Source organism: Telopea speciosissima, chromosome 3, assembly GCF_018873765.1.
Source record: "Telopea speciosissima isolate NSW1024214 ecotype Mountain lineage chromosome 3, Tspe_v1, whole genome shotgun sequence".
Classification (NCBI taxonomy): Eukaryota; Viridiplantae; Streptophyta; class Magnoliopsida; order Proteales; family Proteaceae; genus Telopea; species Telopea speciosissima.
Genome location: NC_057918.1, coordinates 49,795,721 through 49,812,210, shown reverse-complemented (window position 1 = coordinate 49,812,210; position 16,490 = coordinate 49,795,721). Strand labels below are relative to the sequence as shown.

The 16,490-nt window shown below is 35.6% G+C and overlaps 2 protein-coding genes across 2 annotated transcripts; both read left to right on the top strand.

Annotated features, from left to right (window-relative positions):
- The first annotated feature begins 690 nt into the window (after positions 1-690).
- Positions 691-6,551, top strand: LOC122655245 (beta-glucosidase 18-like). Its single transcript, XM_043849454.1, has 9 exons — positions 691-766; positions 870-944; positions 1,110-1,197; positions 1,724-1,979; positions 2,185-2,300; positions 4,375-4,624; positions 5,092-5,194; positions 5,981-6,089; positions 6,326-6,551. Exons 1-9 carry the CDS (start codon positions 706-708, stop codon positions 6,549-6,551), a joined length of 1,284 nt encoding a protein of 427 aa, XP_043705389.1. The 5' UTR covers positions 691-705.
- Positions 6,552-15,524: 8,973 nt separating this feature from the next.
- LOC122655244 (uncharacterized protein Mb2253c-like) lies at positions 15,525-16,115 on the top strand. The gene has a single exon (XM_043849453.1). It carries the CDS (start codon positions 15,525-15,527, stop codon positions 16,113-16,115), a length of 591 nt encoding a protein of 196 aa, XP_043705388.1.
- The last annotated feature ends 375 nt before the right edge of the window (positions 16,116-16,490 follow it).

The window sequence follows — 16,490 nt, the reverse complement described above, 5'->3', positions numbered from 1 at the left end:
CCTAAATTATCCCTCTATCCCAGTGGCCCTGGCCGGTTGCCCCATCACCCCTAGCCAGCTGGTCATGGCCAGCTACCACATCCCCCTTGTACGAGCTCTGTCCTCTACATCTTTCCTTCATTTGGCAGCATCCCACCTGTCGTAGCAACCCCTCTCCTAACATTAATCCTCTTCACGCTAGCTCTTCTTTCCAAATCCAGAAATGTACGTATACCTTGTAACCCTTTCTTACCTAATCTCTACGTGACTCTAGGCATATAAAAAGTACCGTTGCTCAATATGGGTAAGAAATTTAAGTAGTTTATACAATCATGTTGAGAAATGATTACAAAAGTTTTTTTTTTAGACTTCAAAATTTCACTTTCCTTGTTATTATATGGAGTCTTAAGTAAAATGTCCATCAAACTAGCATATCTTCCCAATATCTTTTATACAGAGCATCAGATGGAGAGGAGATATTTGCTCCTATCTAATTTGAGCTAATCTACTTCACTCCATTTTTACCAGCCTTTGATATATCTTCAATGATTATTACTTTTCAAATTTGGTTGGATTCAAGAGTGAGTCTTACTTGGATAAAAGATATAGAACTTTGAGTCTTATTTGTCTTAAACTCCAATTTCTATTCCCATGCCTTGTATTTGGAATGTGACAAAACACTCTCACTAAGCTATGACCTATGTAAAACAGGAAGATGTGGAGTTAATGCGTTCCCTTGGAGTGAATGCTTATCGATTTTCCATTTCATGGTCAAGAATCCTACCAAGTAAGTACTACTAAATATGGACAATTCTTGTTAGTTTTTAACATTTAAATTGAGAATACATATTACATGAAATTTAAGCTTAATAAAATCTGTCTTGATGCAGAAGGTAGATTTGGAGAAGTCAATCCTGTGGGAATCGAATTCTACAACAATCTAATAAATGCCCTGTTATTAAATGGTAATTTTTAATTTTATTTTATTTTTAAAACTAATATCGTAAATTAGGAATATAAAGACATACAAATGTTTAAAATGAATAGGGCGCCAAAAGAATAATATTAGTCCATCACTCATAACCATAATTCTATATCATTTAATCTTCTTATCATTGTCACCAAATCAGGAATACAACCATTTGTAACATTGCACCATGTTGATTTTCCTCAAGAACTTGAAGATCGATATGGCTCGTGGTTGAGTACAGAAATGCAGTAAGTATCAGTACTTTATTTTTAGTTTTTTTGAGAGTGTATGAATTACACCTCTACAGGTGTATCTTGAACTTGACACCTTCTTTTCATATCCCCTTGTCTTATTCTCAAAAGTTCTTAAAATTAAGGGCATAAAAAGGTTTTCAAAAGTAATTTGAAAGTGACAACGCATCGTTATGTCATTATCAAAAGATAACATCAAGCACATTTTTCAAGTTGGCACGTGAAATGATAATATTTATTATCTTTTGAAAAAAAATTATGTTTCACACTTAAAAGGACAAAAAAATAATATTACAAATCATTTGACACCTTGACGGGTGTCAATAAGAAAATCCCTTTTTTTATGGCAATTACCCTCAAAACTAGTCATTCATCAAATTCTTTATATTTCACATAACATGGAACTTTAGATCATTTAGGTAGGACTGTATCAGAAATTTAGTGGATGATGATCTCAATGTTTTCTACGCTAATAATTTACTACTAATTTAGATTATCTAATTCAATTCCATTATTTACACAGGCAAGATTTCGGGTATTTTGCGGAAGTATGTTTCAAAGCTTTTGGCGATAGAGTGAAATATTGGGTAACAATGAATGAGCCAAACCTCGTGATAAAACTGGGTTATATGTCCGGCGATATCCCACCCAATCATTGCACCAAACCCTCGAATAATGGTTGTCAATATGGGAACCCAGCACGTGAACCCTATGTCGCTGCTCACAACATGATATTATCACATGCCACTGCAGTAGACATCTATAAGAGAAAATATCAGGTAAAATCTTATGTCCTTCATATGGTTAATTAATTAGCTATCAAATTGAATGTTTTCACAAATCAGTTCCTGTTATATTACTATGAAAATATTGCTTTAATTATTTGTTAGAGTTCATAAGAATGAATTTCTAGTGTATAACAAGAGATGGCTTTTCTTGGAATCTGATGCGCAAGCATTTTTATATGTTTTTCCTTTTAAAAAGCTTAAGCAAGGAGGTATGATTGGGATTGTTCTACATGCATTGTGGTACGAACCACTTAGAGATACTCTAGCAGATCGCCTAGCAGCAGAACGGGCTGTTGCTTTCTTCAATGCATGGTAATTAATTATATACTCATGTATGGATGTAAGATGATGTGTTTAATTAAGTATGAAGAAAATAAAAAGAATTACTATAAATGGTACAAATAAAATAAGAAATAGGGCATATCGCTTCATTTACGATACTATCTTTAAAATATTGGTTTTCTCTCAATATCTTGTAAAAACAAAATGATGCACTTTAAAGAAATGTTGTCTTTAGCATACAATGCCTTTCACATAAGTTTGTAACAAAACAACACTTCTTATCAATATTACAGATTGACATATAAATATTACCTACACTAAAAGAAAATAGACCTTACAAGCTTTCCAAAGCAATTGATGGTTCGTAAAAATATCTTTTTGATCGGTCATATCTATGATATATAAATACAACCATACACACCTGTCTCGTATAAGCACATCCTAATAAAAGGTGTTCCATATAAAAATCTATTTTATTTTAGTAAACATCTGATATGGGACTATTTTATCTTCTCTTTAGTACAAGAATGAATAAAGGAAGAAACACAGAAATGAAGGTAGACAACTAATAAACCTTTGAACCTATTGTTAGAAATCAAATCCTTAAATACTTATTTGAATATAACTAAGGGGACCAAACTTTTGATCTTGATCCCAAAGAAAATTAAACAAATAATGTTCTATATTTATTAAAATAGTGAATCTACTATAATGGTTAAAACACATTATATGCCATGTGCTATTCCCAGCTTAGCAAGAGCTTTAGAGTATTACAGAAATCTCATGAGAAGTGGCATTGACCTCTACTCTTGCAAAGGCAAATCTATCATGAGTGTTTTCGGTTTACACTCTAAAATATTTATGAATTTATTAAAAGAAAATCCTCAACTCTAATATACAAATATAAGGTGCATTAACCTATAGGAGTAATCTCTTTTTTCATTAAACATATATCTATATGAACGATTTTTTTTAGAAACAATTTTGACACTCTTATTACTACAAATCCAATTAATATTTTTTGTATGTTCTTCCAAATCACTCTTATTTTGTGTCAGTGTCACACAAACCTAAAACCTTGAACCATGTACACATGATAGCTTTAATCTCCAAGCCTAGTAAAATCCACCAAGCTCTCTCTAAAAAGGAATCCCACAATAGTTGTCAAGGCATCACCTAGGCATTGCTTAGACACTGCCTAGGTGTCTAAGTGAATTTTTCGGGGTGTAGACTGTGGTGCCTTAGTGATATCAAACGCCTTGGTCCTTATTTATGCTAAATATACATTTACTTAGATATTATTCATAAAAAAGCAAATACCCCCTATTTGAATCAAATAAAAATAGTTAAAAAATCAAATTCCAAAAGGATAAAAATCAACTTCCTAGTTCAAAAACAAAAATGGTAAAAATTTAATAAATCTTAATATGGTAAAAACATTGCTAAAAACCAAAAGAGTAGAACAATATTTATTTATTTTTATATCTAAAAAAATATTTCATTCAAAGCGATTTTGACAACATTCACAAACACCAAATAAGGTCTGACCAAAAAATAACTCTATCAATATAAATCAGTTAAGCAATCTTGGATTTGTTGGAAAGCTAATTTTGTGGTCTACCTAATACAAAAGGCCTCATATAAAAATAAAATCATTTGAACAGTCAAAATTCTTAGAGAATAAGAGCATTTCTCTAAATCGAGAGAAGTTTAATTACTTATAGATAATTAAGTTTATAAAATCATATTTTCTAAGAACAGTATAAACCAAATGTGATACTAGGTATATCATGACAATGACCAATTCCAAGAACAATATAAACCAACTATATGTTTTGATTATTTCAAACTTTCAATAGCTTACTTCTTCAGTTCTGATGTCTTCTAGTTCTATATTAATCTTTGATGACTTGATATGGCTTTATATTGATTTTTTATGACTTGATGTGACTTAATGTTGATTTTTGATGACTTGATGTGGCTTAATATTAATTTTTAAATACTTGATGTGGTTTAATATTAATTTTTTATGACTTGATATGGCTATGTATGTTATTATCAATTATTTTTCGTATTGAATTATTTATACAATGTATGTTTGCAGGATTTTAGATCCCATAATGTATAGCGATTATCCTACTGAAATGCGTGAAATTTTGGGTCCACTGCTACCAACATTCTCATTACAAGAGAAGGAGAAGTTAAAGAACAAATTAGACTTCATTGGAATTAATCATTATACAACTCTCTATGCACAAGATTGCTTGTTTTCTCAATGCAACTCTACGCCTTCACAAGCAGACGCATTTGTGAACCCTACAGGAGAAAGAGACGGTCGTCCTATAGGAGAACCGGTAAGTGAAGATAAGTAGTAAATGTACTTAGTTCAAACAAAGTAAATTGTAAATAATTGAAAAAAAATTGGAAAACAACTTAAAAAAATATAATTGTCATAATAGTTTAACCTACTTAGGCTCATTAAGCTTTGAATGGCAAAACTTAGACCTTTCCTTTTTCTTAGGTGGGGGCAAGGGATGGGGAGAGGAGCAAGAACAGTATAGGGTTTTGGGTATGTTTTTTTTTTTTTTTCTTTCCGGGTACTAGGTTTATGATTTGACCAATCATAGTAGATCACAGTACCTTAAAAAAATAAGGCCCATAGTTATTATCTACCTTTAGTGTATATCCATTCGATTGCAAGTATTTTTGTGGCACCTTTTCTAGCAAGAAACCGTCAATCCCAATAAAAAGTGTCTATAATTCTCTAGTGGTCATTTTGATAAGTTCACTAATCAACCTTAATGCATTTTTCCTTTTCCAGACGGCAATGAAAGACGTCTATGTGGTTCCTTACGGTATGGAGAAGATGGTCATGTATTTCAAAGAAAGATATAACAACACTCCGATGATCATCACTGAAAATGGTATGAGATTAAAATGATTAGTTCTATGCAAATGGTGCATGCCAGTAATGGACACTGAAAAATACAAGGGTTCATGAACATAAATTGTGATGTATATGGTTTGAATTTGAGCATGAAACTTGATCCTTAGCTGATCTAGAACATTTTCTAGATAGATATACAATGGTCAGAATTGCCACATAACCCTTTCACGTCACACAACGTAGGTGTGCAAAATCAAGTAAGATTTTCTAGTTTGTGCATAGTAGAAAACTTGTTATCAATTGGTGATGGTCAAAAAAGTTCTAGGAAATTGCCCTAGGACATGTGTATGAAATGAGCATGCTGTCAAGCATGGCAAGGATCCCATGTTATAATGGGACGCAGTTAAGTATGAATGTGGGACCTATTGAAGATTCCAACCATGAGTAGTATATTAACTTTTAGGGACAGTGTTTCCTGTCCAAGAGCCATCATAGGATATTCCCAACTACTACCCCCCGGAAAAGGAATCAATTTAGGGTACAGAGATGTCATTTCAGGGAAGGGGAGGAGAGAGATAGACATAGGGTTCCAGTAGCGTAGGATATGCTTCCAGACAAAAAACATTTTACCTAACTTTTATGCCTATGCAACTACAGAAGTTTAGATCAAAAATCAGTCAACTTACTTTTATGCTATAGACAACTTACCTTGTAAAGCGGTTTAAATCATAAAATCAGTCCAACTATGTATATTTTTTTCACTAAGTCCTATTTTCCGACTATATGCATCTTTGCACAACCTAATAATATACCTTCTTTGTAGGTTATCCTGATGCAAGCACTCCAAATGCTCCTATCGAAGACTTAATAAATGATACAAAGAGAATAGAATTTTTAAGTAGCTATTTGGCTTCCCTAACTATGGCTATGAGGTATGTTATTAGTATCAACACAAACATATATATATATATATATATATATATATATATATATATATATATATATATATATACATTTTTTTATATAATTATCAGACGTCTCCAAGGAGATTTTTTTTTTTTATAATTATCAGCAAGCAGGATGGATTACGAATTGGCACATGTGTTTTCAGTATATATGTTTTTTCTCCCTAATCCTCACAGACAGTAATACTTGCTCATATTTGCAGAAATGGAGCTGATGTGAGAGGCTACTTCATATGGTCTCTATTTGACAACTTTGAATGGACAAGTGGATATTCTTTGCGATTTGGGCTTCATTATGTGCAGTATAATACATTGGATAGAATAGCAAAATTATCTGCAAACTGGTACAAAGATTTTCTTAACGGAGTGTATACAATGAAACAGAGCACCCGCAGTGACTTTAAAATACGAAGACTTCTATTATCATAGTCTGATGGAACTTGTGTATATAATTCTTCTTGTACGTTAGACGTATACTTGTATTATATATATGATTTCTTGGGATGCTCTTTGTAGACCTAAATTTCATTTCTCTAGGTAATATAGTTTGTTTGGAGTTAGCTTTTCTTGCTGATAGCCATGCCGAAGGTGGCCGGGGAAGGTCCATGCTCAGTGTTTTATTCATAGTCCGATGGAACTTGTGTATATAATTCTTCTTCTATGTTAGACGTATACTTGTATTATATATGTGATTTCTTGGATGCTCTTTGTAAACCTAGATTTCATTTCTCTAGGTAATATAGTTTGTTTGGAGCTGGCTTTTCCTGCTGATGGTCATGCCGAAGTGGGGAAGGTCTATGCTCAGTGTTTTATGTATTTCATCTAGGTATGCCTAGACGTTAATTTTGTATTCTTTCTTTATTTCTAAATATATTTTTTATGATCTTATAGAAAAAAAAATATTATGTATGTGTTACATCATCATCATGTCTATAGTTATCTGTTTTGGTTGGACCAAAATATGTTCAACACTAACCCTATCAAAGTCAAACAAGGTCGTTATAGGATAGAGGGCATGGACATTCAGGGAATATTAAAAAAATTATGAGAAGATGTGGTCTAAAAAATTGAATTACAAAGGCTCCATATATTGTTGATTGTTACAACTTATGAGTAGTAAAATATTTCTTTATTTAACCAAGTCCATGTAATCAGCCCGAAAACACTGATTTACCTGTGTAGCTTCTGTGGTTCATAACTTTTGACACGTGTGGAGTTATGGAAGCCATAATCATAATATCTAAATGCAAAATCTCTGTAGCCAATTTGTGTATTTGTACCTTTAGATTCGAAGGTCAAATTTGCATTTAAAGGGTGTTTCAGGGCTTCAAAGTTTTAGGCACAATTTGATTATTTCCTAATGTTGCTAGTTTCCTATTTTTGCTTTGTTAGCATAATTAATGGCTTGTTTCTCAAGTTTCTCTTGTTTTCCTTCTATGTAATTCGATCTACCTATAAAAGTCGTTTTGGGATTTCATTGAGCTCAGATTGAAAATTATCAATAAACTCAATTATTGCTCTTCGTCCTGGTAAGGATAGAGAGTTAATTTGACCTTGTAGATTCGAGGGTTCGTTAGTGCTAGAACGATATCTAGTCCTCATACTTCCAACTGCATCACCTACGATGGAGCACCATAGAATCATTGTCTCCTAATGACACCCCCCCCCCCCCCAAAAAAAAGAAGGTCATACGCAACTTTCTATCTCCTATTGATTTTGGGCTAGACCCGAAAAATCAAGCTAATTTTAGGGTTGGCTTGTTAACCATGGGCTGACACAGCCTGAGCTAATCCTTACATCTAATGAGTTTTAGATTCAATGTGTTTTTCTACATAGCAATATGAAATTCAAACAATTTATTGATGAAAACATCTTTGGTTTAATCATGAAAAATAATACAAGCCTAAAAATTCAAGACATGATGAATCATATGGTTCAGTGTGATACCGAACTAGGTTGACATACGACCCAAACTCAAATGGCTCAATATAGACATAACTACCAATTAAATTATTACTAGTCAAGTAGGAGAGTTAATTAGATAAAGAAACTTTAGTTGAGAGTGTTGGATTTATGTGTCCATCAAACCCGGTTCGGTCCGATTCAATCCAATTTTTACTTTGTATTGAACCTTTATACATTTTAGTTTAATATTATCACATGCGATATAAACTTTTTGAGCATTATGTGTCCATAAGTATTACTTAAAATGGTAGTCACGACTAGTCTTTGGGCTGGGCACCCTTATCATATGGTCGTCGCATTGGGTATGCCTAGACATGTGATGTCAGGGTACGAATGCAAGTACTCACATGTTCGATGTGTGTATTGGTGAAGAATCTACTTTGTCGATTCCCTCATGTATTATTGCCAGATGTAGGAAGGAATAGACATGAGTCACCAATACCCTGTATCTGAGGGGACCCTATCACTACAAAGTGTGACCGCATTCTTTGGTTCATTAATGACTGAGACTCAAGTGAGTCAAAGCCGGTGTTCTGGGAATGCGCGAACGCTTTGTGAGTGAAGGAGTTACTCAACATGGTCACCACTGCCCGATTAGGGAACACCAAGATTGAGATTGTTTGTGAATGGTCGGATCAGAATCTAGATCCAGTACCATTTTGAAAATTGTTTTTGCAAAACCTATTTTACATAAAATAATAGATTATATATAGTTATTTGATTAAAGTGTTTTGTCGAGTTTTGCGGGATCCGATCAGATACACAGACACTCTTGTATGGTCATGTACTATGGAATGCGGTTTGACAGTACTAGTGTACATGCCCTAGATTCCATATTGATGGTGTTGATTAGTGGGGGGTTATACATGACACTTTATTATCATATAGGGAGTTATTTGGAATTTGCTAAAATAATTGGTTATTTATTTAATTAATGGATATGATGCTAATTGTAATTATCCATAAATTAAAATAATTAATTAATTATATCATTCCCTATTAGATTCTGCTTCTTCACCAATTAGAAGCACTTTGAGTTTAAACAAAAAAGCTAATAAGGAGAGAGAGTGTCAGACTCTCACTGGGATTGATCCAAGTAGGGTTTTAGAAACCCTATTATATAATCACACCAAGGAGAGGGGGCAGCCCATGGCTTTGGCAACCTTGGACGAACTTGGCTGCCTCCCCCCCCCCCCCCCTTGGACGAATTTGGTTCTCCCCCTCTCTCTGTTGTGATCTCTTCTTTCTCCTTCTTCTTGCTCTCTATTGTTTGAGAGTTAGGGTATTGAAACCCAGATCTATGCTTGAAGAACTGAAGAGAATCTATGATTGGCTTAAAGAACCTTGGCTGCACCATTGGAGGTTTAGATCTGTTTACTTGGAGTGCTCATTGGAGGAAGAACCATTGTCTATTGAAGGAGCAATACTTGAGGCTCATCAGGTTAGCAAATTTATGTTAATTCTTGTTGTTTTAATTTTATGATTATTCATGGGATGTGAAAGTAACCCGAATCGATTTTTTTCCGTTGTGCATTTGGGTGTGGGATGGATCCCTCTTTCCCTGGGATGAAATAGAGATGTGTTTTCTCTATGACATGAATCCCATTAATTTTATAGGACGTCAAAGAGATGGACTGGGCATTGGTTTGTCATACCAAACCCTAATAGGGTTCCAGTAAGGCACCATGGGCGATCATAGAAAATCCTAAAAATTGAAAATAGGATGCCCAAGCCAGTTTAGGGTGCTCTAGAGCAACCCTAGGGTTCCCTAGGGACAATCCTGGATATCCCAAGAGTTGGGAACTTGAAAATATAATTTCATTAGTTTACCCAGGTGAACCACCATGATCCCATGGACTGTAGCATTGCCTACAGTGTGATATCAGAGACAACTTTCTCACCCATGGATATCATATAATTAAAGTTTTAATGTAATTATCATGTATGGGATGCAAATTGTCAGATTCTATATTGAATTTGCTGAAGATGCACATTGATGGTTATTTGGTTATTGTAACAATCTTCCCATGTGCACATGGGTAGTTACATGGTTGTTAGATTCTAGCAATTTGTCCATGTGATTGGTTATATTGACCATGGATTTGATTGATTTTATTTTTTCTAATTATTGAAAAATTGTATCCATGAAAGGGAAGGTAAATTTTTATTTATATAAAAATCTTTTTTTTTTTATGATGGATGTGGGGATGGAGCGCACGCTGCCAACCATCCCCACGCTAATGCCCCTGCCCATGCCACTTGCCAGCGGATAGCAGCCAGCGGACATGCTGGGCGCGTGTGGCCTGTGCGCAGGCTGCTGCCTGTAGCCTATGCACCTGGCGCGCGCGGTAGCTGCCTGCAGCAAGCCACAGGCAGCACCATGTGCACACGCGGCCTGCCCAATGGGGGCTGCATGCAACCTGTGGGTGCTGCCCACAGCTTGTGCCCTTGTGCATTTTGAGCAGAATTTTTTCTGTAGTTTTTCCCTCCTAGTTTTAATAAAATAAAAAAAAGGTTTTACAAAATAGAAATTTTTTTTTTTTTGGTCTTGTTTTGGAGGATGAAGATGGGTGAAGAGATTCTTCTCTCCACCCACTTGGAATTAAAATGAGATTTTAATTGGTTATGGGCTTGGATACATGTTATCACATGTGATGTGGTGGTTCAATGATTGAAGAAATACATTGTTATGTTTGTTTGCTTTAAAGATGCCCATGCATGATGTTATATTATAACTTGATTATGGGATTGGCTTTCTAATAAAATGTATGGTAATTTGATGTATGTACGTGATGCATTGGGGTTATGGGTGGATGTAATGCTTCTCTCTCTTTCTCTCTCTTTCTCTCTCTCTCCCTTTCTTTTTTATAAACAAATATACTCCATCCCATGAGCAGCCCAAAATAGTGGGTTGGTTTCTCTATGCGAGGTTTCTTTATTATGGAAAGAAAAGTGTATAGAATATTTTTCCTAGGTTTCTATTGTAATTTTAAAAGAGTTAGGACTCCCAGGACATGTTGATGATGATCCACATGTGGCGCTCAAAGCTTATGGAGATGCAGGTCACCAACTTTAAAGACATGATCGGGCGGAGGTAATGATCGAGGCGTGGCATCCATGACATTTTGATGCACCCATAATTAAAATAAAGTTATTCATTTTATATTTTTTGGGAGGGTTATTTAATTGCTTCTAATAAAAATGTCATCATCCCATATCACTTTTAATTAATGTTGATTAATTATGTTATTTGATTCCATCTATGATATGTATGTGAGAGTTGTTTTATCCCTCTTTGATTATAATACATGTATGATATGGACTAGTCTAAGTTAGTAGACATGTCCATGGTCTCCTATTGAAAGTAACTGTAGAGATTATGTGATATGACCCCGCATACGTCGACAAGACATTGCCTTCTAATGTGTGATTCTTATAATATGTGTTGTTAGAACAGTTCTTAACATTCTTATAATATGTGTTGTTAAAATAGTTTTTAACATTTGATTATTTATGTCATGTGATATTATGAACATATATGAAATTTGTGTTTTGTTTGATAATATCACTCAATGAGTGTTGTCAAAACAGTTTTTAACATTTGATTATTTATGTCTTTTTTTTTTTACCCCAAACTTATCTGGGACTCGGGACAGCCCCTAGAATTTTATTACTAATCAAATCAAACAATAAAGAATACAAGGGGGGGACATTCCCGCCTTACCCCAACCCAAGAAATTACAACATTCTCTCAAGACCTCAACACGGGGGCACACCCCTTGCGCACACACCCCAAAAGACATGAACCCCTACTTTCTCAGAACAGGAAAGCCAAGCGCTTCCTCCGTAGCAATTCGACATAGACCCTGTGGAATGTTCAAGTCACCATAAAACTCCTGATCCGTTGCCGTGGTGCAAGCTATTTATGTCTTGTGATATTATGAACATATATGAAATTTGTGTTTTGCTTGATAATATCACTCAATGAACTTGCATATATATTTGAATTAAAAATCACTTGTTTGTCATCATAAAAAAGGGGGAAATTGTTGGAAAATACATTTTCCCACAAATGTATTTTGATGATAGCAAACATATTTGGATACTAACTTTAAAACATGTCTAAGTGTATGATTGATTCTCATAGCCAGACGACAGAAGCCACTAAGACCTTAACAGAGCTTGAGCATCTGGATACATAATGGAGGATGCAAGATTAAAGATCAAAGAAAAGAAGGAGATTGAAGATTGAAGAACATCATTGAAAGAAGTCAAAGAACTCACAACTATAAGGAGAAGAATCTCCAAGAATAATCAAGTGCTCTTAGAACACAAATTCATAGCATGTTACTCACGTACACATCATATTGCATTCGCATGTTTTAGAGACTCTAGGAGGAACTCATTTCCATGCCCTAGACCTAAGAACATGGCCATAAAAGTGATGGACCAAAACCCCATAAAGTCCCAAGTAAGCCGCACCAAAAACCCCATGACAGACAATCAAAAACAAGCAAAACTGTCTATCGACGACCTACAGATTCTATCGGTCAACCAACAATAGATGTAAAACACACATCTGATTACAGTAGCTTGTCAGCTGCAACCGACAGAAATTCTGGTTGACCGACACCTAATGGTCGGTCCATCGATCGACCGACAACGACCTATAATCCAAAATTACCTTTAACGGCTAGTTTTTCAATGACTAGTTTTTTACGGTCGACCAATAAGTCTTATAGGTCGATCGATAGACTAAAAATATGACAGTTTTATGACCGTTGGAATACAAATAAATTCTAACTTTTGGCTTTATAAAAGACATCCAAATAAGAAAAGAAAGATATCTTTTGATAGAGAAAGTACATAGAATCAAAAGTACCTTTGTGAAGTGAAAAAGTGCTAGTTTGTCTTTGAGCCAAGTAATTCAACTCAAGGTCTTCAACAAGAGATCTTATCAAGCTCTCATGTCTCCGCATTCTCTCCAACTCACATCATCAAGGAGAATCAACTAGAAGACTCAAGGTGCATCATTTGCATTCATATCATTGTGCACCATCACTCAAAGGGTAAAGTGTCACTACTCTTTGATAGGTATTTATACCAAACTCTTTATTATATTGGTTTTATTTATGCTTTTGATTTGAGAAAGCATTGTTATATTAATCTAGACCGTACTTAGATTAGTACAAGGACCCTCTCATTCATAAGAGACTAAAGGATACTATTGTCTTGTAACTAAGATTGAAAGGATACTCTTATCCTGGAACTAAGATTATAAGGATCCTCTTATCCTGTTAAAAAGAGTTGTAAAGGTGTCATTTTTCCACCTATTATATTGAAAGGGAAATACTAGTAGAATTCTCTCAAGGATTGAGAGGAGTGGGCGTAGACTCTTGGAGTCGAACCACTATAAATCTTGTGCCTCATTTAGTGATACTCTTTACTTACTGTTTAATTATCTTGCATTTTACCTAAGTATGCAATTATTCAAAAAGGAGGCAAAATCCACTACCCTAAAGAGTCAGAATATTGAGATCCCCCCTTACTTCAAAACTTTGAATGGTTACTTTGTGAAAGAAGGGGATAATTTCCCATATTGTGGAAACATTGAGCCTTGATTTAATCAAGAGGTAGACAGCTTCAAGTCTGGGTTTGAGATATTCTTCAAAGATGAAGTAGACTGGGTAACCATGGAGTTGGATCAAGCTAAGATGAATAAAGAATAGGATAGTCAAGGGATTGATGGGTTGTTCGAGATAGCAATAATCATGGAAGGAAAAGAAGGGCCAGCGCCTCAACTCCTGATACAGCCTCTTCAAGGATCCATAGGAAACTGGGCAAGGGTTGCAAAAGATTTCCATGTCATCGAGTCTGAAGTTGTAGCCAATTCTAGTGTAATCCAGTCCGAGTCTAAGTCTGCATGTGCTTTCCAAAAGAAAGTTAGTAACTTTGAGTCTGTCAAGTATGTTCCGAGTATGTTCTTCTTCTGCTTCCTCTTATTCTTCCGATGATGATGACACCATCAAGAATCAACATCTTTTAGAAAAATTTGAGCAAAGAAGAGCCCAGCCCGTCCGAGAGGACACCTGTTTCATAAATTTAGGAACTGACCAATGCCCTCAAATGATCAAAATTGATTCATCTCTCAATAATGAAGAAATCCGCCAAATGACCTCTCTCCTTAAGGAATTTGAGGAAGTCTTTGCATGGTCTTATGAGGATATGCTTGGTATCGACCCGAAAATAGTACAACACAGACTACCAATGTATCCGGACTCCCGCCTCGTCAAGCAGAAGCCAAGATAAATGTGACTAGAGCAGAGTGAAAAGATCAGGGAAGAAGTCACTAACCAATGGAATGCAGGGTTCCTGCAAGTAACCCAATATCCTCAATGGTTGTCCAATATTGTTCTGGTTCCTAAGAAATATGGGAATATCTGGATGTGTGTGGACTTTCTCAATCTGAACAGGGTTAGCCCCAAGGATGATTTCCCACTGTCCCACATCGACAGACTAGTCGACAACACTGCTAGGCACGCGCTACTATCATTCATGGATGGATTCTCTGGCTACAATCAGATTAGCATGTGTCCCAAAGATCATGAGAAAACGGCCTTTACCACACTATGGGGAACATTTTATTACAAGGTGATGCCTTTTGGGCTGAAGAATGCAGGTGCAACATACCAAAGAGTGGCCATAGCCATATTGCACGATATGATACACAAGGAGGTTGAGGTATACGTCGATGACATGATAGTAAAATCAATTGATTGACAAGGGCATTTTGTAGCATTAAATAAATTCTTTGAAAGAATAAAACCTCACATTGAACCCACAAAAGTGTGTATTTGAGGTAACGGCAGGCAAATTGCTAGGTTTTCTCGTTAGTGAGAGAGGGGTGGAAGTAGATCCTAAAAAGATAAAAGCCATCATAGAAATGCCAGCACCCAGGACGGAGAATGAGGTCTGTGGATTCTTGGGTCGTATTCAATACATAAGTAGGTTCATATCTCGATTAACCACGATATACGAACCTATTTCAAGCTACTAAGGAAGGAAGAACTAAAGGAGTGGAATTGTAAATGCTAGGACGCATTCATGAAAATCAAAGAGTATCTAGTACATCCACCAGTCCTTATTCCGCCAGTTTCAAGCAAACCCTTGTTGTTGTACTTATCAGTGAAAGAAATATCCATGGGATCAATGATAGAACAACTCGATCACAAGAATGGAGAAGAACATGCAATTTACTACTTAAGCAGAAAGTGGCTAGGGTATGAAACTCGCTATACTCCCTTGGAGAAGACCTGCACATCTTTAGTCTGGGTAACTAAAAGATTGAGGCATTACATGATCTCACACCCAATTCGACTTATCTCCATACTGGACCAGATTTAGTACCTTTTTGAGAAACCAGACCTGACTGGGAGAATGGCCAAATGGTTGTTGTTGTTATCAAAGTTTGACATAACCTATGTCAATAAAAAATCCATAAAGGAGCGAGCGATATCAAATCAATTAGCCGCACATCCAACGGCGTTAGATTCACGGCCAGTGGAAGATTCATTTCCTGATAAAGAGTTGTGTCTTATTGAAGAGGGTCAAGAAGAAGGATGGCAGTTATACTTTGATGAAGCTACAAACCAAAAAGGATACGGAGTAAGTGTATTGTTGGTAACACCTGATGGATCTTATTTACCCTTGTCATTCCGTCTAGAATTCAGCTGCACCAATAATATTGTGAAATACGAAGCATGCGTCATTGGCTTAGAAATGGCCCTATCTGTGGGTGTAGAAAGCATCAAAGTATTTGAAGATTCTTCAATGGTGATTTGTCAGACTCAGGGAAAATGGAAAATAAGAGATGACAAATTGAAATCCTATAACGAGTATCTAGAGCAGATGGTCAAGTGTTTTAAGAAAAATTCTTTTGAATATCTGTCGAGGGACAATAATAGATTCGCAGATGCTCTGGCTACTTTAGCCTCCAAGGTAGAGTATGATTCCCAAGCCAAAATTTGACCCTTTTTGGTCGAAAGAAGGGTTGGTCCAATATACGGAGAATCTGTAAACTTACTAACAGCAGATGGAAGGGTTTGGTTTGCACTTGTGGTTGATTATATCAAAGAAAGGAAATATCCCAAATATTTCACAATAGGGGAAAAGAAACGACTGAGGAAATATGCCACGCATTTCATTCTTTAAGAGAATCTACTATACAAGAGATCTTATGATGGCATACAATTTTTATGCGTAGATGAGGAGCAAGCTCAAGCCACCATGGAAGAAATACATCAGGGGATCTGCGGACCACATATGAATGCAAGAATGCTCGCAAAAAAGATACTCAGGTTGGGGTATTATTCGGCAACCATAGAAGCAGACTGTATCACTTTT

What these genes read in the sequence shown, in the direction of transcription:
- LOC122655245 (XM_043849454.1), top strand. Translation starts at nt 706, where the DNA reads ATGCGTTCCCTTGGAGTGAATGCTTATCGATTTTCCATTTCATGGTCA. An exon ending in TCTATAAGAGAAAATATCAG is followed by an intron (nt 1,980 to 2,184) that starts GTAAAATCTTAT and finishes CCTTTTAAAAAG; the next exon opens with CTTAAGCAAGGAGGTATGAT. An exon ending in GATGATCATCACTGAAAATG is followed by an intron (nt 5,195 to 5,980) that starts GTATGAGATTAA and finishes CCTTCTTTGTAG; the next exon opens with GTTATCCTGATGCAAGCACT.
- LOC122655244 (XM_043849453.1), top strand. Translation starts at nt 15,525, where the DNA reads ATGGCCAAATGGTTGTTGTTGTTATCAAAGTTTGACATAACCTATGTC.